The sequence below is a fragment of the Idiotropiscis lumnitzeri genome, chromosome 11, assembly GCF_059441095.1.
Source record: "Idiotropiscis lumnitzeri isolate Australia: NSW breed Sydney's pygmy pipehorse chromosome 11, RoL_Ilum_1.0, whole genome shotgun sequence".
NCBI classification, from domain to species: Eukaryota; Metazoa; Chordata; class Actinopteri; order Syngnathiformes; family Syngnathidae; genus Idiotropiscis; species Idiotropiscis lumnitzeri.
The window spans coordinates 17,388,018-17,411,289 of record NC_142401.1 but is presented as its reverse complement, the minus strand read 5'-3'; the positions used below and the strand labels follow the sequence as shown (position 1 = coordinate 17,411,289).

At 40.1% G+C, this 23,272-nt stretch overlaps 2 protein-coding genes across 3 annotated transcripts; one reads left to right on the top strand and one right to left on the bottom strand.

Annotated features, from left to right (window-relative positions):
• Positions 1 to 164: 164 nt before the first annotated feature.
• On the top strand, positions 165 to 6,593 carry slc25a55a (solute carrier family 25 member 55a). 2 transcript variants are annotated; one of them, XM_088308631.1, is made up of 10 exons: positions 165 to 330; positions 924 to 1,001; positions 1,108 to 1,233; positions 1,811 to 1,866; positions 3,516 to 3,606; positions 3,692 to 3,810; positions 4,049 to 4,250; positions 4,331 to 4,485; positions 4,571 to 4,646; positions 5,836 to 6,593. In XM_088308631.1, exons 2-10 carry the CDS (start codon positions 982 to 984, stop codon positions 5,993 to 5,995), a joined length of 1,005 nt encoding a protein of 334 aa, XP_088164757.1. In that variant the 5' UTR covers positions 165 to 330; positions 924 to 981; the 3' UTR covers positions 5,996 to 6,593. The 2 variants fall into 2 exon arrangements, with proteins under 2 accessions (XP_088164757.1, XP_088164758.1); XM_088308632.1 differs by lacking the exons at positions 165 to 330; positions 924 to 1,001; positions 1,108 to 1,233 and having other exon boundaries at positions 2,893 to 3,606.
• A 1-nt stretch (position 6,594) lies between these two features.
• On the bottom strand, positions 6,595 to 14,722 carry tspan2a (tetraspanin 2a). The gene is made up of 8 exons (XM_088308633.1): positions 14,493 to 14,722; positions 10,962 to 11,064; positions 9,023 to 9,120; positions 8,665 to 8,739; positions 8,109 to 8,201; positions 7,968 to 8,039; positions 7,513 to 7,596; positions 6,595 to 7,430 (listed from the first exon to the last, which is right to left on the bottom strand). Exons 1-8 carry the CDS (start codon positions 14,559 to 14,561, stop codon positions 7,365 to 7,367), a joined length of 660 nt encoding a protein of 219 aa, XP_088164759.1. The 5' UTR covers positions 14,562 to 14,722; the 3' UTR covers positions 6,595 to 7,364.
• Positions 14,723 to 23,272: the final 8,550 nt, after the last annotated feature.

Below are 23,272 nucleotides of genomic sequence, written 5' to 3'. Positions count from 1 at the left end.
CGCCTTTTCTTTTGACGCCTCTCAACGCAACCCAACCCCCCGCCATGCCATTGGTGGAACAGTTTAAAGTGTCGCTTTGTGGTCCAAAGGCGGTGGCATAAAAGCAGCCAATCGACGCCGAGTAAGCAAACTAGGGAGGCGTTGATTGGTTGTGTACCGGCGAAAGGGCGGATTTACCGTAATCGTACTCAAACGCAAAGAGATTCAATGGAAATTTCCACTCTGTGTAGAATTTCTCAAGTAGTAGTGGTTGTCCTGACTGACCTCTCGCAAATTAAACAGCGTCCCTTATTGAAAAATTACAGAAAGACTCAACACAGGCTAATTTAGGTGAGTTGATTTATCACATCATATAAGGCGTAGTTTTACGTTCCAACTATGTTCTTTGTGGGAGTATTTTGCGTCACTTTTCGCGGATGCTATTTGGCTAGCCAGTGTCAACCGTTAGGCGAATGTAAGACTGCTTGTGCATCTCGGGACTTTTTTTTTTATACGTGTGCGGTTATTACTCAAGACAGTGATGGTCGTTTACCAATCCAAGTTAAAATGCTTGTAATGGCTTTTTTCAATATAACGAAAATTTGTTTACTATTTTTTTGTCATTGTTATTTGAGCAGTGTAAAGATAACTAACGGAAGATAAAACGTCTATATCAGCGTTTATGTTTAAGTTTGTCCAGGCTGTAAAATATAAATGTTCTTTTTCCCTCCTGTCTCATTGCAATGGTGACTCATGTCCATTTTTGGTGTCCCGGAATGTAAACTAGGGCAGGCCCATTGGTTGCAAACTTTGTGACGTCATATGATCCGGAGTTAAATGTATTTAAGCTCCCATTTGCAGCGGGTTACATCAACTACACAGTGCTGTTTGTTGAGTGTGTCCATCAGAAAAGTAACTCCTGGCTTTTGTTTTAATCTACTTAGAACTCTCCATTGATTTTTGACTTGACGTTCAAATATACATCTTTAATTCAAAGTCATCATGTCTCAGAAGCAGATCAGGTATGATTGTTTTTGTTTTTTCCCCCTCCTTGCTTTGCCATTGCATCTAAAATGAACAGAATTGTACGGAGTGTAATTTTTAATGACATTAGTTTTCTTCTTGCAGTCTCCCAGCCAAGCTCATCAATGGTGGCATTGCCGGGATTGTTGGCGTCACTTGCGTCTTCCCCATTGACTTGGCAAAGACGAGGTTACAGAACCAGAGACAAGGGCAGCAGGTCTACAAGAGCATGTGAGTAATCATGCATATTCTTGCACAATATACATTCCCAGGGCTTTGTATACTTTACCATGCCCGGTTTTCAAAAGGCATGAGTGTCTCTAATCCCTCTGAGGCGCAATCCACTGTGTGAATAGGAGCAATTCCTGAAATTCCACATTTTATGTTCTGTGGTGGGGAAGCTCTCATGTTACGTGGCGTGGTCTATTTGCGCTAAATAAGGATGGCTTAGCACTAGAGGTGCAAGTTGGATTTAATGCAGATATTTTTTTTTTTTTTTTTACATGTCTTTTGACATGTAATGTTTAAAGTGATGCTTCCGCCATACAAGTGGTTCTCAAACTTTCCTACTGAAAGCATACTCTGTTCTGAATTAGTAATTCAATTAAAACCGTGTTAAACGCACAAGTTACAAATCATACCTAAGTAAATGTTTGAAAACAAATAGTTCCATTAATTTTTTCACTTGAACCATGCCGTGTAAATCCAACCTTTGGTGTACCAACAAAAAATGTCTCTTTTACATTATATTTGTCCATGTACAAGGTTACTCTCTACACTATTTGATTGCTGTTTCAATTGTATTTAGGATGGACTGCCTTGTGAAAACAGTTCGATCGGAGGGCTACTTTGGCATGTACAGAGGTAAGATTCCAAATAGAATGACTACAATGACTAGAAATTCTCGAAGAGGATTTATTTTAAAGAGATGGTAAGATCAGGATGTTTTGTTTAATATCACTGGCTAGGGGGTAATATTTTCACTGGCTACAGGGTAATATTTTCGATACAGTGGAACCTCCAAAGTCGAATGCGCCGCAAAAGTTGTACCATTTTAGGCTCTGAAAATCATGTGCGGCATCTGCAAATCTCACGAGAACTAAGATCAGCAAACAGCTAAAGGATTGACACATTGACTTTATTTTGCATTTTCTTTGAAGCAACAGATACTTATTTGTAAGCCAGAAAATTGTTGCAGTACCTGTATGGCTGAAACAATTGGAATCATTGTAATTTACACCACCTGAGCCCGTACATGTGGTCAAGGGTAGACGCAGCTGCAAATGTCTAACAATGTCTACCTTGTGTTTTTTATTTTTACACGCGATGTCTTCAAGAGCTACCAAAGATGACCATATGTGATGTTTAGACTTTGTTCGCGTTTATAATATAGCATATACGTATGTGCAGGCAACTGATAGTTGTGTATTTCTTAACATTTGTCCACAGATACCAACGATAAAGAATCCAAACTTTATATATATATATATATATATATATATATAAAATTGAAATCACTTAAAATTATTTTCTATGGTAATGTAATAGGATAGAATATTTAGTCAAAAGTTGTCCTGACCTTTGAGGTTCCACTGCATTATGTAATGCAAGGTTCCACCTTGCTAGTAGTGAGGGTGAAGCAGTACGTTTTTAGTACATCGGTTACTACAGTTAACCAGCAATGTGGCTGTTATTAGACAAGGCCAAAAGCATTCCCTTGTTAATTGTGATGAACATGAAACAACTGACAAGGCCTTTAAATGATTGTTAGATGTCATTCAAATAAAAGTGCATGTAGTATTTAATGAGGACAATTGGGGCCCTTATGTTGTGGGTCTCTGCCTGTGTGAGGAATGCTGTTTGTTTGCATCTGTGTTTTTCATATTACAGACATGGGTCCCCCTGGGATATTGAAGGCTAGCCGATAAGGCGCAGCCACGCTGGAGGGAAACCATTAATGGTTCTTACTATATTGCTCTATTTCAAACTACAGGCACATAAGTTGTTTTTGCCATCTTTACTTGTCCTCTTGTGTCAACAACTCTTTGTCAGTAACATCCGTGCTGCTCCTTCACTTTCCAGACTTATGGAGCGTGCTTTCATGAGTTTTGCTTGAGCTTGCAAATGACTTGTGAATCTCACAAGGTTCTATTTTCAAGTTTAGCCAAAGTCTGATTGCGCACTTTTGTCTATTTTTCTTTTCTTTTCAATAACATGTTCTTTTGTCTTGTCAGCTGGTTCTTTGCTTCTTGGTGTCTCTTACTGTCTGCATCTACCTTCTCTCTGTGTTCTCGTTTCAACATTACGTCTGTCTTGTTTGGCTCCTCCCTCATGTTCTCACTGTAATTTCCTCTACTCTGCCTTTATGACTAGAGATTCTGTTTGTGCTTTATTAGCCACATACTGGACTGTTTACATTTTAGTGTCGTAATAATAATGGTGGGGATTGTTTTGTATGTGCAAAGTCTAATGTGATGGCTTGATGTCTAACTGTCATCTTGTTTGTTCTTTAGGTGCCGCCGTGAATTTGACTCTAGTGACCCCTGAGAAGGCCATTAAGCTGGCCGCCAATGACTTTTTTCGTCACCATTTTGCTAAAAATGGGTGAGGTTTATTGAGCAACGCCTAGTTTTGAAGCAAATTAATTAATTGTGAAATCTGACTGTTGGTCTCTTGCTTTTGTTCCCAGTCAAGGTCTGACAGTGTTCAAAGAAATGTTGGCTGGCTGTGGCGCAGGTATGTGTCAAGTCATTGTCACCACGCCCATGGAAATGCTCAAAATACAGTTGCAGGATGCCGGCAGACTCGGTAAGCACATGTTTGTCACACAGACAAATTTAAACCGTCTATAGCTTGTCACAGAGTCTATAGGGAACATTTAGGAATAACATGTTGTATGGATGTTTCAATAAAAAAAACCAGACATGGTTAAATAATTTCATTGGTGTTTTTTTTTCATGAAAACAAATTAAGAAAGATATTTTCATGGCACTGCATTCATGTTGTTCACGAGTGGTGTTCTGTTTGACTTATCTTTTTTCCATAGTTGCCCAGCAACAAAAGCCAGTCATGGCATCTCCCTCTAAGCTGGTGGCCACTAATACGCTGCTGAGCCGCTCCTACAACTCGGGAACTGTGACGGCGTTGACGCCGCCGCGGGCCGTGTCGGCAACTCAGATCGCAAGGGAGCTCCTCCACACGCAGGGCATACAGGGGCTCTACAAAGGCCTTGGGGCCACGCTCATGAGGTAAGCTCCTCGCCTTCCTCCACAAATATACTGATTTTACAAGTGCCTTCAAGTCTAACGTGTCTTTTGTTGCTCTTAAGGGATGTCCCGTTCTCCGTAGTCTACTTCCCATTGTTCGCCAACCTAAACAGGCTCGGCCAGCCGAGCGCTGATCAATCGTCGCCCTTGTACTGGGCTTTCCTCTCGGGGTGCGTGGCGGGCTCCACTGCCGCGGTGGCCGTCAACCCCTGTGACGGTGAGGGCTCCGAGTCATTTGCAAATTTTCCAAATCGATATGAGAGAAATATTCTACTAACGCATCTGCTTTTCTTGCTTTCCAGTTGTGAAGACAAGACTGCAGTCACTGAACAAAGGCGCCACTGAGGAAGCTTACAGCGGAGTAGTCGACTGTGTCAGGTGAGACTTAGGGACTCGCTTTTGTAGACTGTGCATTTGTGCTTCAGTGTAAAAACTCCGGCGATTGGAGTGGGTTTTCTAATCTTTATACTAGCTAAAAGCAGGTCCAAGTTGTGGTGCAATTAGTCCAATGCGATTTTGGTGAATTTAATAGCGGTGCGGGCCGACAAATTGTAAGCTTGGCATATTTGTGGTAAATGTCATCATATTTCATTTATAAATATGAATGATAAAACATTGTGGGAGTCCTCTGAATCATTATAGAAATCAAGTAATATAATGCATTATTATTATTGTTATTATTATCATCATAACCTTTTATTATATTTTTAAGCTACCCTCTCTTGCCATGCTATAGTTATTTATTGGGCAGGTTGGGATTCACACATGGAGAGGAATGATCAGGTTTGAAGGGAATGAGACTCGACTGTGTTCACACCCACAATGGTGCAAAAGCCAATTTTTAAATGCGCTTGTCTGCGAAAATACCAAAAGAAAGAAAACGCCATCCATGCATGCAAATAAACACTGCTTTGTGTTGTGCATGAAAATACCCTTATATTTCACTAGCATTTTATTTTCATTTGTTTACATTCTTGCATTTTTTTTTAACAATCTAAAACAGTTTCCAACTCTCTCAATAAAAGGTACGTGACATACTTCTGGCAACAAGGAGGGTAAAAAATTCCAGAACATTTTATTAGATCTTTAACAATTAACTGAACAACTGGAGTCGTTGGATTACCAAAAAAAAAAAAATGCCAATGCAAAATCTCCATCAACACTTAGCAGGGAATGTGCTTCCATACTGCAGACTTTTGCAGACACCACTTTGATTAGCTATGAATTGGTACAATGGTGGCGAGCTTGAAAGAGTGCACAATAACAGAATCTCTGAAGATCGGGATCAAAATAAAATAATACCTGCACCTCACAGGTGCAACACGTTTTTCTGTTGGTATTGTTTAAATATGCAAAATAGATTTTTATCAGATTAGGGTGTACTCCACCCACAGCCCGAGGACATCTGTGATAGGCTCCAACACGCCTGTGTCCCTTGTGAGGAAAAGCGCTCTGGATAATGGATAAATGGATTTATATAATTGTATAATTAGTGGAATACTTGATTCTAAAAACTATTCGATAGCTGTTGCCTTTGGAATAACTTTCTCCTGCTTTGTGCCCGCAGCAAAATCCTGCGCAAAGAGGGACCGTCCGCCTTCATGAAGGGCGCTGGATGCCGAGCCCTGGTCATTGCCCCGCTGTTCGGCATCGCACAGGTCATGTATTTTGTTGGTGTGGGCGAGTACATCCTGGACAACTCCCCTCTCAGTGTTCTGTCGCCGTGAGAAGTCGCCACCACGTACACACGGGACCACTTGGAGCCAAGAAGGATGGCCGCGACTGGCAGCTACGCTCTATCAGTTTACATCCACACTCGGAGGACGAAGAGTTGTGTTGCACTTGAAACACTTTTGGTGGCTTAACTCTTAACTCTGCCTCGGCCCAGGTTCGCACTTTGACGATCATCAGCCTTACCGAGCGCAGAGTGGCATTGTTACTCTTTGTTTTGTGTTGTGTCCTAGTAGCTCATTTTTCCCAGCCCTCCATGAGGGTGTGAGAAGCAGAAAGATTCACCTCTTTTATTTTCAATGCTTTTCAGTTTCTGTTACGTACGTAGTTACTGTTGGTGACTGACTGAAGGCCTCCCTACACATGAAGTCATTTTTAAGTGTAAAGGGCTTTGTTACCACCATGTCACTGTGAATCTCCTCCATGCACATTGTGTGTGTTTGTGTCTGAATATTTGTCCACATTCATTTGCATATGCATTTACATGAAATTTCATCCTGCAGTGATGCCTTAGAGTGAAAAAAAAAATACTTTACATGCAACATTTTTGTACTGTGTATGTATGACTATACAAGTATTAAATAATGCAATCTACTCCCTTGGTTGGTTCATTTATTTGAATGATGGCACACAATTACAATGCAACAAATTATGACCTAAATACAGTTTTCTATGTTTTTATTGGCACACCTATACTATTGTACAGTACGTTGACAATTAAAGTATTTACTAAACTTTTAAAAAGATCGTTAAAACCTCTACTGTGTTTTAAAAGTACAAACATTGGTGATTAATCAAAGTAATATAAAATGCATTGAAATCTATTTCTCTGATGTTTCTCAGTCACAGAGAACTGGAGCCTATACCATCTGAGCAGCGGTGGCTTTCGCCCTGGATTGGTCGCCAGCCAATCGCACGGCTCATTGCCCAACATGTTCTCACATTCGGACAAATGGGCATCGTAAAAAGAAAACATGCATGTTTTTCTAGTTTAGGAGGAAGCTGACTAGTCGAAGAAAACCAACGCAAGCTTGAGATTGGAACCAATTACCTCAAAACAGGTCCACTAGGTCCACCGGCTGCCTTACATTTAATTCAAATGTAATAAATAAAGGCTGTTTTAGTTACACAAGGCTTGTCCAGGCATGGACAGTATGTTGTACATTCTCTATCAAGTCAAGCTTACAAAAAGGCAGGCTAGTCCTCCAAAACAATGAGGCACATAGTATGTAGGGCATGCAAAGATGCATCCATATTTACAGCAGGAATGTCACAGAAGCATGCCACAAGCAGAGCGCATGTGTTATATGCAGAGGGGAGGTGAGGAGACAAGAGATCAGTCCCACTGGGTCGTATGATCGACTACTATATGACCTCTCTGCTGTTCCGGATGGCACAACACAGGACCATACTGAAGATCATGCCCAAGATCTGAAATCACACATACACACATACATGGGCATTTTGGAAATCATCAGTGGTGTGTTCACCGATACAGAATAATTACACACACCATTACTCCTCCGATGCCGATCCCGATGTAGCCGATAATGTGCAGCTTGTTGTTGAAAAAATCTGTGATAGCGCTCAAGCAGTCCTGGAATGACACTTCATTAGGTATGCTTACAGTAAAAAAAATGCCTCAACAAATAACAAAAATTAGTGAGCAATACACTGGGATGTAGTCTATGTTAGGTTCGCTGAACACTTTAAATTATCCAGACATGTGAATGGGATCGCAATGGCCACATTTGTCTTTAAGTGCCATGTGAATGGCCAGCGACCAGTACCCCACTTGTCTCATCAAAATTCAGCAGTGATATGCTCCAGCCTACCGGGCCACCATAATCTGGACAAGTGGACAAGTTCTTAATGTTTAGACCACCTCACGAACCTGATTTTGCATTGACAATATTGTAATGTTAGGGCGCCCTCTTGTGGACAGAAATCACAATCACTCATCTTAACCTTGGTCTCCTCTGAAGCGTCAGCACACAAGTCAGTCGTTGCCGCCGATGTCGAGCCTCCACAGCAGTTGAGCTGCAAATCAAATGTTATGTTATTTTCATTATAAAGATATTCAACTTGGTAATGAAAAAGATAACTCACAGTTTTGTGGTAAATGAGTGCGATGGCGGTTGCGTTGAGATTGGACGCGTCACCGATGGAGCTGCTGTAGAATTTTTGCACCTCCTCGACAATCTGGTAAAATATATGAAAATTCCTCTATTTATTATTTATTTCAGGACTAAGTTCAATTCAAAAAGTGGAATTCCTTAATTAACCCTTAAAAACATAGCAAAAAAACTTTTCTGCAGGCTAATTCATGCCTAATTCTCTATGTTAATTATTATATTGTATGTTGCACCTGGGGTATGGAGGTGTTTCAACACCAACACTTTTTCTGGGGAGCGAGTTTAACACCGACATTTTCCCAAGAAAAATGTTCACCAGCCTCACTTTTCCTGCTGTTTCAATATCTCATCCGGTGGTACCTTAACATACACGAGAACTATACTTCAAGACTCATCTGGCATGTTTTCTTTCAAAATCCACCCTTTTTTGAATCTGTATTTTTTTTTAGGAATATCACCCATGTAGTGAAAGTATTATTTCCACCCCACGCGACCCTAAGATCCTGGCACAGCTTTGCTCTTTGTTGTACCTGCTCCTTGTTGATGAATCCAAACACACCTGCTGCAATCTCTGCTGCGAAAATGATCAAGAGGCAGGCAAAGAACTGCAAAAGAAACATTGAGAATAATTGTTTCCTCTTGAATTCTGATACTGTGAAAATAAAAAATCCTTAATGTTTACATGTAACTGTATTGTACTTAAAATACAACCGAGTTGTACTTTACAAATTATAAATACGGATTTTAATCAACCGCAACATGATGCACAGTAAACATTTAATTCAGCGATTCTTTGCATACCACTAGAGGAAGCCGGTACACTTTCATAATGACTGCCCGAGAACATTTTTTTAATCCTACATAACGTAAACTTGTGATTGTACTTACCGAGGCGAGAAGACACTGAGATTCCCGAACTGCCCCAAAACAACCAAAGAAGCCGACCAGCATCATTAAACTGCCAGCACCGAGGAGAATGTACACAGCTGCGGATACAAACACACAGGTGACAAACATGACACATAAAAACAACAGATCTTTTTTAAACAATCTGCCACCAAACACTAAAAGTGGTTTCTGGATCAGATCCTTATTCCTTGTTCAGACTTGATTAGTTACCATGACAACTTATTCTTCTTCTAGTTCTTCTTTTTCTTCTTCGTCCTCCTCTTCTTACATTTCTCCTTCCACTTTATTTTAGGTTTTGGCAAAATCTTGTGATGCAATAGAGCCACCGTCTTCAACATGCGGCACAACAACCAAGATTTACTATTTGCAGCTCCAAAAGGTGTAATAAATAACCAGGATTCCACCTTTGGCCAGAATGCAACACAAAATTCCTTTTAAAAAAAGAAGCCATTTTAAACTAAAATGAAAAACTAGTTCATGTAGTTTGTTTACAAATGTAACTGGAACATCACTGGAAGCAGGGATGGCACTACATTGAGGCTAGGCGGGGAAGTATCGCCGTCAGAAATCTGTGTTACCCGAGTTAAGCCCCTCCAGCATTTTATTTGATATTCCAAAATTTGTTTGTAAATTGTTTTATCAGCTCTCCCATGTATCAGTTGAGCCCCATTTTCGCACCGGGAGCAGAAAAATCCTGGAGCTGTGCCTAACTAGAAAATCACTCTTCCATCATTAAAAATCAATTACAAGAGGGTCGTAATGTTATGATAGCACAAATATGTGCAAATCATCCAAATTTAATAGAAAATAAAGCAAAACTATGACAAAGACTTAAGTCATTTCAACTGCTAGTGACATGACTGGAGTTCAGCTTTTCAATGGCGGCACCACTATTTTCACATCCGAGTCTGACTCTCTTTTTTTCCAATCACCCTGTTAGCCAACATGTTAGCTTAGCTTAGCATCATTAGCCTTTCTGCTGAGATGTTGTCACCACGGAGTGTTGTACACTGACTCCTTCGGGGCGGAGGTGGAAGGGGGGGGGTTGCCTGCACTCTGCGCAACTCCGCTCTAGAGAGTGATGGTTGCACAAATTTAATGAAGCCACGCGGGAGACCAGCAAGCTGTTATTTTTCCTAAACAAAAGAGCTAACTGAGGAGGATAACGAAGAGGTGGATGATTGCTAAATACAATAATCTTAAACGTAGAATTATATGTGGCAGGTGTGTTTTCCAGACAGACAATATGGAGTTGGATATTAAGTGTGTTTTCTACAATATGACGTGTGAAAAATTATTATTTAACAGTGCTAAGTGAGCTCTCCTTCCATCTGTCACATTCTCCTGATAGCTGCCCCTCCCAAAGAGCCTCGAGGAGGGGCCTTGGGGGGGGGGGGACCATGTCAAGTCATGTGACACGCACGCACATGCAGAAAGAAAAGGCCTCATTCTCACCATCTTGCCCACACCAAAAGCCACAGAAGGCCTTTTTTTTTGGTTTTTGTAAAGCCCCACATTGAAGGTGATGTGTTTACTGCTTCTTGTACTTTTCAGCCTCGAGCTGTTTATCATAATCAGAGAGCTCGGGGCATTTGCAGCCATTTGTGGTGCTTTCTAGAGGTATATATCTATATATATAGCTATATATATATCTATATCTATATATATATCTATATCTATATACCTATATATATATATATATATATATATATATAATATAAAATAAAATATAAACTTTTTCTCCACTGCAAACAACAATGCACTATCTTGCATCGTAATGCAATGTCTAAGACATTGAAGCACTGTTTGGCACCACCAAGCCCATTAGTAGTATACAGTATTTTTTTGTAACATGATGCACAATGCAGACCATAGTAAACCATTTCCAACACTGGAGCGGCGCTACGTAAGTACATACCGATGAAGAAAGTGTCGGGGGCATCGTTGCCAGTCAGCAGCTCAACTGTTTCCGGGTCAAACCGAAGCCAAAGTCCCACGGCCAGAACCAACAAGCCGCATAACTGAGGAGGCAGAAAGTCACATGTCAAATTGCTGCCTGTTCCTTGTTGCCTATCGACTAGTCTCAGTTTGCGAGCATCAGTCTTCAAAATTTTCAGGATTATTAAATTATGGAAGTGCAAGAAGATTGTATACAGTAGTGCCTTAGTTATGACCAACCTGACGAGCCATGATTTGGATTTTTGTTGTTGTTGTTTTGGCTTGCAAGCAAAAATTCTAATAGAACTTTACTTATTGCCACTCCCAGTTGCAAATTTACTGTCTAATTTAAAACAAAGATAAACATGTCGATGGTCAAAATGCAAGTGCTCCTATCTGACATAGGAGGATTTACATTTTGGCTTTGAATGTGTGTGTGTAAGACAACCACATATATGAGCCAGTTGAGCTTAATGCTAACAAACAATAAAAAATAAACTTTTAAACCAGTGCGTCTCAATTATTTTCTGAAAATAAAAAGCCTGTTACCCAGTGTCACACCCAGGGGGGCCCGCCCCACTATTTGAGAAGCACTGCTTTTTTAACACAAAAGGGGGAGCAAAACAGGTAGACCAGTGGTAGGCGGTCAAGGCTTTCAAGGCCTTTTTCTGCAGGCCAAACATAATCAAGAAATCATGATCATATTTATGATAAGTTTAGTTCATTATATATATATATATATATTTCTTCACATTCAGATTAATGTCATTTTATATCCCAGCCTGACATTTTTAGGTGAGAATTTTTATCCAATCAGAATTCAGCTAGCTCGTGTTACCAGGCAGATTTCATCGTACCAGTGGCTCGTAAAATTCGTCCAAGGCCTTCAAAATGAACCGTGCGGGCGTCTGTCCGGTGTGAGTAAACGGGCTCTCAGAGTTGGTAGACAGTTGCGATAGCCAATCAGATCACAGTTGGTTACAGTCAGCCTTCTTGCAGGCCTCAAATTGACGGCGCGAACGTGTCCTGTGATTCAATAATCACTTGTGAGAGGGCAGTGCAATGCGGAAATCGACACCAGACCAGTCTTATCCGGCGACCGTTCGAAATTCTAAACTATATTCTTGCTTTTTCTTTTTTAATCTGCAATGGTCGAAGGAGGGAAAAATGTGTATTTGATTGCAGATATACTTTCTGTATGCCTGTATTACAATGCCTTCATGTGGCCAAGGCCCACACACCAGAACACGCAGCACAAAGTCTCAAGTGAATCTTTTTTTATTTTGACTTTAATTCATTGTCATTGCTATATGTTTTCAATAGGGTAAAATATTATATACTTTTCTTACATTTCAGTGGGAAAAGGTGATTTGAGCAAAAAGCATGGTCACAGAACGAATAAAAGCCATGCATTTAATGTTTCCCATGGGGCACAGCCGTGCTTAGCCCAGGGGCGGGCGGGTATTTTTGAGGGGGGTGACGTAACTCACCCCGTTGGCCCCACAAAAAAAAAAAAAGCACCACCACCGCGTTCCGCCTCTTTTGGCGGCCGCCACAAGAGCCGTCGGTCCCACGGGCTCCTTGTAACAAAGAGCCGCTGTCTCCCTTTTATGACACACAAGTGGTCATTCGACTCAGCGGCTCTGGGTGATTGGGAGTGCCTCAATCGGACTATAACGCTCTCCAGTCCATCACTGATGCTATTGAGAGCCAATACAAGAGCTGTTTGCATTACAACGATCAAAATGCTCAGTTTTGTTTGTTAATTATTATAGTGATTTTAGCAACTACACATGGAGAGCAATCAAGGAAATAAATATTTAAAACAAGATGGATTTTCTGAGGCAGATGTCAATTCCAATATTTGGCACTATAGCTATTCAGTAAAAAGTAAATAGTTTTTAAATTCAATTCAGTGGACATTGGGGTTCTCCTTCAAATGTGTGCACCTTTGCCGCCTGGGGGCAGTATATTACAGGCATACTAAACCCAATGTAAGGCAGAGCAGTCAAACGGAGGAAAAGCGGAGAACTTCAACAGAACCACGGCTCTCTTAGAGGAACGATAGAACAATGGGCACAACAACAGCTCTAAATAATGGTACAAGCACAATAATATATTGTTGCCGTTCTTCTTATCATTATTACCCATATAAAAGCTGATTTTTGTTTTTAAATTGAGCTTTTACATTAGGTCTTATTCGATTGTGCAGGCATACCTATAATGTTATGCCTGATAAGTACTATAAAAATTCTGAATACTCACAAATGTATGCCATGATATATAATAGTAAATCTATTTTTGCCTTTGTAGGAATTTACAAGACCTAAAATGGCTTGCTTTGAGGAAAATGTTGATTGTTTCTTTGGCAGGTCTTCCTATCTGCGCATACCTCATAAAGCTAGGGAGACCAAAACAAACGAGTCGAAAAGAAGATTAACGCCGTCTCCTGCAACAAGGTCAAATGTCACACAGTGTGCAACATGAGAATTCTGAAAATACAAACACGGATTGTAAACGTGTAAAACGTGCACCTTGGGAGCTTTTTGGAGCCATGCTAAAGTATGATGCAACAAATGTAGTTAACCTGCACTTTTTCTCAGTGAGTCATTTGAAATTTCATTTGCTTTTAGAATTTTATGACGGGCCAGATGACATGCCCCAGCGGACCGTATATGGCCCACCAGCCCCAGGTTGTCCACCCCTGCTTGAACCCAACTGTATTTTGAGTCAAAAAAATAGTTTTTTAAAATTTTTTCAGAAAAACTGATTTTTTTTTTTTTTTACAAATGTGTGGATGTGACCTGTATTTTTTTTTTTTTGTGAAAAAAGAAAAATGCAACACATTAAAATATGCTGTCCATTAGTGTCTTTTAAAAAAATATGTGGATTTTTTATTTTTTTTTTAGGAAAACAAAATTAATTAGTCCAGCAAAATTTAAGTTCAATATATATTTTTTAATAGACCACCAGGCAAAAGTTTGGACATAGTTTTGCATTCACTCGCATGAGAAAGGTTGTTCAAACTGTTGCATGTTTCGAAAAAGAAAATTAAGGGAAAACGAGGCAAGCAGAGGAAAATGCAACCCATTTTTACAGTGTTTTCTAAAAAATGGAGAAAAAAAAGGCTTGCGGGATGAAGAAATCCCCCAATATTTTCAAAAGAACCAATATTTCACCTGCAACACAACGACGCTTGATATAGAGACTGCATAACTTGATTTAATTGTCCAAAGGTACTAATAGAAATTGATGGTTGTATCAGGATGGAGGTGGGCTGAGCTGGTTCTGTGCAGCATCAACATTATGCACATTGTGGTCTGTAAACACCAACATAGTGCACCGCTAGCAGCTTGGAAATTACACAAGCGTTACCGTGACAATCGTACAAATTGCAGCATGCAACTGATTCTCAGTGGGCAACTTTAAACAAAAAAAAAACATAAAAATAAAAAATGATGTCATTTCAATCAATGACCCCTCCCACCCACGCTGGTGCAAAAGGACTCACCCAAAAGATGAAGTTGAACACGAACAGCAGATATTTCACGCATTTCATCCCCCCGTGCACTTTGCTCATGATTGCCGAGTCTTGATGAGCCTCTTTTCACGCAAATAGATAACAACACAGTACTCGCAGATGTGCGCGCCTCGTTTTCGTCGTGCACGTTCACGTAGTCGCGACCACGGCGGACCAGGGAGCGCGCGACATCAACATCCGAAAACATGCGCGTGAGCGAGATGCAGCCTTGCTCCGCCCATCTCAAGCCCCCCCCCCCACCGTCGTGTGAGTGAGCGTCCGAGTCTGTATGTATGCCCACAATAAACATAAACCCCCACAATTGTAACATGTTTAATAAGAAAAACAGCCCTTCGTCGCATTGTACTTTACAAAAACATACAATGATAATATAATTGAATGGAATGTACAACACAGCTGGTGCATACTGATTTTATGCTTCAGTGTCAAATACAAACCTGAATCAATTAGGCTCCTTCCGGTGTCTTGATCACTTGGAAGCAATATAGAGTCTACTCCAAAAATAAGGTCAATTCTTTTGTTTCTGTTGTATACCAAAGACATTTGGGTTTCAGATTGAAAGATGAACGTGCGACAAATACTTCAGGATTCCAGCTGTTATCGCGAAATGTATTAAACAACTCATGTGAGAGCACCTTTTGTGGAGAACAGTCGCATCGGACTGGAAATCGGACTAGAAAATGATTAGAAGCAAACGCCACAAAAGCCGATGGAAAAGACAGCTCCTCTTGACTTTCTACGCATGTGTGAGTAGTACCCCTTCCTAGCCATTGGTGGCGATGTCGATTAACGGCTGAGAGTAAGAGTGATTACTTTGTCTTCGTACTCTTATGTCCAGACAGCCATTATTTCCATAGAGGGGATGTGAAAAAGTGCAAAGTTAATTTAGTTTTTTAGAAATAGCTTCAATTTTCACAGTTTTTACGCTTTCATCACACTTGTCCGGTGCACCGATTTTCCAGCTAATAGCCAATCCCAGTGCTCATTTAACCTGCCAACCCGCCCCAATTCTAACGTTGAATCGGCCAAACAAGCCCCCCCAGATACCCCAACATTGACTCTGACTTTACGACGTTGCACTCTAAACATCAGAACCTAAATGTTAGTCATACCTGTGAGACAAGTTCTGCCACAAACATTGACTAAGGCCTGGTAAAATAAATAAGTAAAGAAATAAACAAAGCAATACCAAGCAACACTTCATACACACTACTACTATTTATACAGTAGATTTTGAGAAAGTGCCCAGGGTAATACTTTAATGACATTCCTTTTGTGTTGCTATGTCCTCCTTTTTTGCCCAGATCCCACCTTGCACTGTATGCATGTTCTCTGCCAGACCATGCCGATGAGGATGACATATGGGGCATGGCTGTAGGGCCTGGAGTGGGTCATTCGGGGTTTATCCGCTCTGCCATCGAGGCCTCTCATGGTTAGGTCGCCTTTGTGCCACCATTTACTCATGTCATGTGGGCGGCAAACAGCGACCTCGTTTGTTTGTCGGGGGAGTCCATGGTGTGATCATCACAAGACTTATTGAGCAACTGCCCACCACCCGCATGCTACAGCAGCACCCATTGTAAATGGACAGCGGAATAGACAAATTAATCGTAATAATTAATACCATGGAAATCGTATGAACTCCTTGGAACATTTGATAAATTAAATGTTCTTTAAAAGTTGAGTGTGATTTTGGCTAAGTATTTAGTTTCATGTCTTTTGTGTGGTCCGGTGACTGTTTGTCTCGTTACGTTATTAGGTCCACCTGTGCTTGACACACCTGTGAACCAACCAGCTCCCTCCAACTATTTGTGACTTGTCCAGGTGTTCCTCGTTGTCGCGTCAATTTGTCTCTATTTAGTGCGCTCCTGCCAGGATGGCCGAGTGGTCTAAGGCGCCCCGTTCAGGACCCAGTCTCCCCAGGAGGCCTGGGTTCGAATCTCGAATTTCCCCATTGTGGGACTAATAAAGGGAATATTATTATTATTATTATTATTTATTCAGTCGTCGTCAATTCATTGTCCAATGTCCTTTGTTTATCCCATTTTTGTTGGTGTTGCGTTTGTTTCTCTGCAGTCATTGTCAAGTCCAAGTTCTTTTTTCTGAATTTTTGTTTAGATACTTTCATTTTGTGTCATTTTGGTCTTCAGTATTTTGTATTACCCCAGTAGATAAAGCTTCATGAAGCATTTGTAATATTTATTGACTCCTCTAGATGGCACTCTTGGTTTAAAGATGTACTGGAAATTCAAAGGGCACGTCACTGAATCGGTTTGCAGTATTAAACGGATAAATACTAAAGTTCAAAACAACAGGGATCAAAGTAAGACACTCACATTAGGACTTGACTTGACTTGGAAAACAGACATTGAAAATGAACCAGCAAGTACTGAAAGGAAACGGAACTATACAAATAAATTGACGAGACAGTGAGAAACACCTGGACAAGACACACTGGGATGACAAGCACAGGTTTACACAATAAAATAACGAGACACAAAGGAACATAAGGAAAACCTGAACCTAAATACTAAACCAAAATCAACCAAACCAGATCATGATGCTACTGCTCTTTTGTCACCCGCAAGACAAGTGCAGAAACATAACAAAACAATATGGGTTATGCTGTTATTGTTTTTTGTTTCAGTAAGAAAATCATTTTATTTCCAGTGGTATACATTGTTGTATTTTGTTTGGTCGACCTTTGCAATGGTGACAAAACATGTAGGCATTTTGACTGCACTGACTATTTCTATGAGAAAGGAAGTTCCTTTTGACACATTGTTAAACGGTTTTGGGAGAGATATGAGCTTTCGGAGGTGATTCATGGTGCTTTGCTGATCCATCCATTTTGTTTTTGGCAAAAGCACCAAGTGAATGCAAATGAGCCAAAGCAACTGAGAAGTAGCTTTGCAATTTTTATGAGAAATGGATCCAGTTTTGAAACATGAACAATTTGGGGAGAGACGTAAGCTTTTGCTAATAAGCTGTAATTGTTGAGTAAAGTTCAGTAAAAGAACATGCTGCGTGTTGTGGTAATGAAGAGATACAGGTTTCATCAAAACTTGGCAACAGGAAAGTAACACAGCAGGTGTCTCTATCAAACGGGAGCACACATCCAATACCTCTGCACTTTGGTTTGGATTCACTGACACAACCTCATTGGGTTCTCTAAAGATTGACATCAACACTGAAAGACTAGTCAGAAACTGAAACTCGGGCCTTCGGGCACTCATTCTGTTCAAGCTGTCCATGTCTAGGAGGTGTCACACGTCTTGCTGGATCAGGTTCAGTGTCCATACAAGAGTCTTGTTGGTTGATCCGTGTCTGTATAGGTTCCGCAAAATGTGAGATGTGTTTCCTGATTTTCCCGTATGGTTGTCTTTGTGACTGAATGAGGTAAGATCTGGGCTCTCTGCATGTTTCTCTCACAACTCCATTGTGGTCATATCCTTTGTTGTTGTTGTTTTTTTTTTAATCTAAACATCTGTCCTGCAGATAGAGCTGGAGCGGTCGACTTGTTCTGTGATAATCTGTTATGTGAATCTTTTGTTGGGAAGTTGAGCATGCACTTCCTGAGGCTTGTATGTTTTGGGTTCGAGCAGTCCTTTAGAGACAGGGAGAGTAGTGAATCTCTGTCATGACAATCTCGACATACAGTTCATCTTTGACTTGGTCTTTCATTGTGACAGGAATGCGGTGTGCAGGGTAAACTACAGGTCCCATTTCCGAGTTGAGCGCCACTGTATACGTGACTGGATGCTTTCCAAGCTTCTCTGATAAAAAGGTCATGATAGTCACCTTTTAGTTGCTGAGTGAAATCTTGAATGGAGGCAACTTTCACTTGTTAGACTTCTTTGCTGATGGTCACGATTCCCATTTGTAGTGAAGCATGGAGTCCAAGCAGTACAATTTCAAAGTAAAAACAACTTCTCTGATGGATATAGTATGTCCAAATTATTCAAACAAGCACAACTTTGTCATTAATACAGTGTTTGTTTCCATTGGAGCTACACGTTAAGAATGGCTGTGTGAATTACCAGCTCAGCCAGATTGACATGCATTGAATTAGTCAGCTTCTATTACTAATTAAGGTTGGGATCAATGAACCAACCGCTTCAACCTGATTTCCATTAGTACAATACAAACAACTTCGTTTTAACCTATTTTTAACGTGCATTTCACGACAGCTGATGCTGTAACAAAGCACTTCGCATTGAGTATAAAATAACAAATATTCAACAACAAACGCATAGAAAGCAATAAGTTAAAACACAAATTAATACTCATCTCTCTCTATATATATTTTACATATAGACATTGGCAATTAAATTAGTTAATGACCCGTCGATTTATTAAATTCTGCATTTAATTAATAAATGAAACATTTAATTAATGCCACTTTTATTTCATTATTGAATGGTGCATTCATTTATTTATTTGGTCTATTTAATCACATATATAATGAATAGATGAAACTATTAATGAATTAATGCCACTTAAAAATAAACATTTCATGGTGTATTTATTTATTTAATTTTGGAACTTTCTATACTCCATATATATGTCCGCCCCCCCCCAGTATGATGAATAAGGGAGGAGTATAACGTTTAGCCCCTAGATGGCGACAAAGGTCAACAAAGCTTCGAGTCTGTATCTTACCACCAACAAAAGCAATCAGGTTAGTACGTTTCCTGCATAGATTCAATTTTTTTTGTTTTTTTCCCCCCAAAAGTCTTTACAGAGAGGACATTGTACTTTGCACCAGTGCCCATTTTCACTTCCATTGAATTTTCATTCATTTGTAAAGTGGTGAAAGACTCTTTTTCCTGGATCTGCGCACAAGTTGAATTTGCAGTCACAACCAGTGTTGTTTCATTTACATAGTTTTCACCATCACTGTCTTCCTCTTGTCCAATATCCACCTGATGCACCGACCTCTGTCTTTGCCTGTCACGTTGTGGTTTGGCTTTTACATTTTTGACTAAAAACTGGTCATTTGTTTCATTTCGCCACATGACCACCACCCAGGGACAGCAATGGGGTTTTTGTCTTCCAGGGGTAAAGATGGGGATAGTCTGATAAATGTACTGGGAAAATCATTTATAAATATATTTTAGAATATCAAATAAAATGCTGAAGGGTCTTAACTGGGGCTACACAGCCCCCCTTATATTGTATACTACCTTTTCGTAAGGGTAGATAAAAATTTAAATGTATAAATGACCAAAGTTGCGTCTTTTATCTTTGATCCCTAAATTGCTCACGTATAATTCAATTGTCACACCAGCCTTTTGGTTATGTATTGAACGTGTATCGTTCCATTGTCAAGTTCGTTTGCGGGGTACACATTTCCCAAGACATTCCGAGTCCTCTGTTCTCCTTGGACTGTACGGGAAAGAGTAGACGTACCTCATCCATATCATCTCTCGGGTATCTGCGGCGTAAATAAAAGACTTCTCACTCACAATGGTTTGTCTGAGTACGTTGTAGCGATGAAAATGTGGTACTGCTGTTCAAATATGCGACTGTTGTCCACAATGGTGCCACCAAACACCTGTACAACGGGTTGTCTGAAGTCGAGGGTTGAGGGACATTTTTTTGGGGACTTTCAGGAAGGGAGTCAACTTTACCTTTAATCACAGGACTGGGATGGTACCGGATATAAAACTTGCGGTAGCAAACAGGTTGCAGGATCATCCAGAAGAGGGGGACCAAAAGGACCCGAGAGACGCAAACCGTGAATGACAAAACATCATTTACGATATTATAAACATATATTTTGCTTTATTTATTTTTCCAAAATAACTTCATGTAACACAAAGGGATTTGTAATGATGGTGCAAAGATATGCCGTTATCTCCCTATATGGTAATTTAGTGAAATTAATTAAATGCATTGAAGATTAGATATTTCTTCATTTATATAACTTGTGAACAAACTTTGCTAGAGCTCAAAATATGTTATGATAAACTAAAATAACAAACAATTTATCAGAATCAGCCACCTTTGCTGTTTACATTCCCCTCAAACGCTTTGAGGCGAGAATTGTGACAATCCATTCATTTTATCGAGTGGGGTGTTACCGATTTCCCACCTTCCACGAATGCAGCAATCGTCGAAGTACGCCGTTATTCCTCTAGAGGTCAGTGTTTCATCTGGGTTGACAAAACGTAATTGTATCAAACAAAACAAGGACATTCCAGTTATTAGTCATAATGTATGACTCACATAAAAGCTAACAGCTGCGTTTTTTGGGAACTACCTCTCACAGTTCTTACTCAGTGTTTTATCTGAAATAATTCGACAAGCTCACTTGTCACTACTAAAAAACCAAATTGATTCAGACTGGACGAACTGAAAGTCTCTCTGTTAATAATAATAATAATAATAATAATAATAATAATAATATCCATTCATCCATCTTCTGTACCGCTTCTCCTCACGAGGGTCGCGGGGGGTGCTGGAGCCTATCCCAGCTATCTTCGGGCAGTAGGCGGGGGACACCCTGAACTGGTAGCCAGCCAATCGCAGGGCACACAGAGACGAACAACCATCCACGCTCACACTCATACCTAGGGGCAATTTAGAGTGTTCAATCGGCCTGCCATGCATGTTTTTGGAATGTGGGAGGAAACCGGAGTACCCGGAGGAAACCCACACAAGCACGGGGAGAACATGCAAACTCCACACAAGATGGCCGGAGCCGGGATCGAACACACGCCCGATGCTGTCTCTCACTGTGAGGCCATCGTGCTGCCCATAATAATAATAATAATAATAATAATAATAATCATCATCATCATCATCATATGGCTAATTATATTATTTCCTACAACAGCCAAAGCTATAATTTATGGGAAATATTTTTCTGTTGCTCCTGAAGACCTGAAGAATGAAAAAAAAGTCAAAATTGAAATAAATTGAAGCCATGTTATTTTTGTCCTCTCCCCCCCATCCATTCTAAAACAATCTTGATGCCAGTGCGATTGAATTCCAACACATAATGTATAATGTACATGTTTAATAAATAATAAACACTATTTTCAACATAGATTCCTCATATCAGACCTGGGCCAACTAAAGAAAACAAAACAAAAAAAAAAACAGGACACTTCTAGTATGATTGTTTTGTTGTGCTGAGGCCTGTGCTGTCTGCTGAGCTGGCTCGCTAACAAGTTTAAACCTGCGATTTGGAGGAAAGTCGCTTGCTCTTTGGCTGCTTTTTTTTTTTTCCACGATGCATCGTTAAATTATTCTGAACCATTTTATACCCTGCTCTCTTGAAGCCAGCAGATTGAATGACATTTGAAATATTTGCATAATTGCAATTTTTCCACAGAGCGACAATATGTAGATTTCCTTGGGTAATTGTTTCTCCCCATTTTCAACAAAAAAGTCAAATTATAACCCAGCAGTGTGCTTTTGCATGTCTGAAATAAGTGTAGCAGGAGTCATAAAGGTCACATATTGCGTAAATGTTTATATAATGGTAGAGTCTCTGGAGTATAAAATTAAACAACACAATAAACATTTGGTGGGCTGAAGATTTTTGAAAATGTATCTTAAAGTGAGCTGTTCTGAAATTTGGCAAATTGTATTGTCAAATTGTGATATGATTGTAAATTTTTTGTATTATTTTTATGATTTAAAAAAAAATCCCCAAATCACTTCTTCTTTCATAAAATTATCCGAATAGCATAACAAGGTCCAAGAGGTTTCCTTTAGCTTCAAAATGAAGATATCACACATTATTTTAGAAAAAAAAATCACATACTTTCTGCTATTTTAGCACTTTCTGTAACAAGATGGCACAAGGCCACACCAATGCACTCACAAATAAGAAAGTTGTAATTAGTGATCTCGATTAGTGTAAAGTTAGCCAGGGTTGTTTGCGAGAGTCCCAGAGAGTCTTCACCACATGTATATGTCTTTTTTTTTTAATTCTGCTGCAATTAAATCATTTGTACCGCCCTTTACATCTTGTCCCGTCCCTTCCTCCATGAAATGCGTGTTCGCGACAAACAAGACGTGTCCCAATTCTCCGTAAACTTTAGGCGTAGGGCCCTTCAGCACGAAGTCAGACCCCGACCTCCGTAGAATCTGCACACGTCCCCTCGGTAACGAATACAATGTCTCTAGAAATGACATCCATGAACGAGATGAAGCGGGAAACAGATAAATGTAAGCGATATATTTGTGTTTCATAGTAGTGACGTGTGGTTTTATCAGATGTTCTATACTTTGCTACAATTACGTGTTTTAAGTTGTGGGTTAAAACGCTCTCTGTCGAGCTGGCTGTCAGACCAAACAACGATGCTAGAAGCCTTGTAATTCAGGACTGTTGTTTTTGAATGCCATGACAAATTGATTTTCACACGAATAACCCAGCACGCGGTCGGGGCTAATAGCATCGAGGCTGGGCTGCTTCTGAATTGTTTGGCATATGTTTTACTTTGTTTCGTTGTGTAATCAATAATGTAATAAAGTTATTATTAGCAAGTCCGTAAGTCGATGCGATATTCACGACACAACCAGCAGGCGGCTCCAAGAGATGATGTAGCGGATATAGAGTGTTTTTTGTAGGGGGATTTTTTTTCCCACCCTTTGTCTTAATCTCCTCGAACAAGATGAAGAGGGAGGGGGAAGACAAAGGTAAAGGACAAGTAATGGGATATTTTTCTTCATAGGGGAAACATAATCTTTGACCCAGGCCTGCGGTTATACGCAGTTCATGCAGTCCACGTACT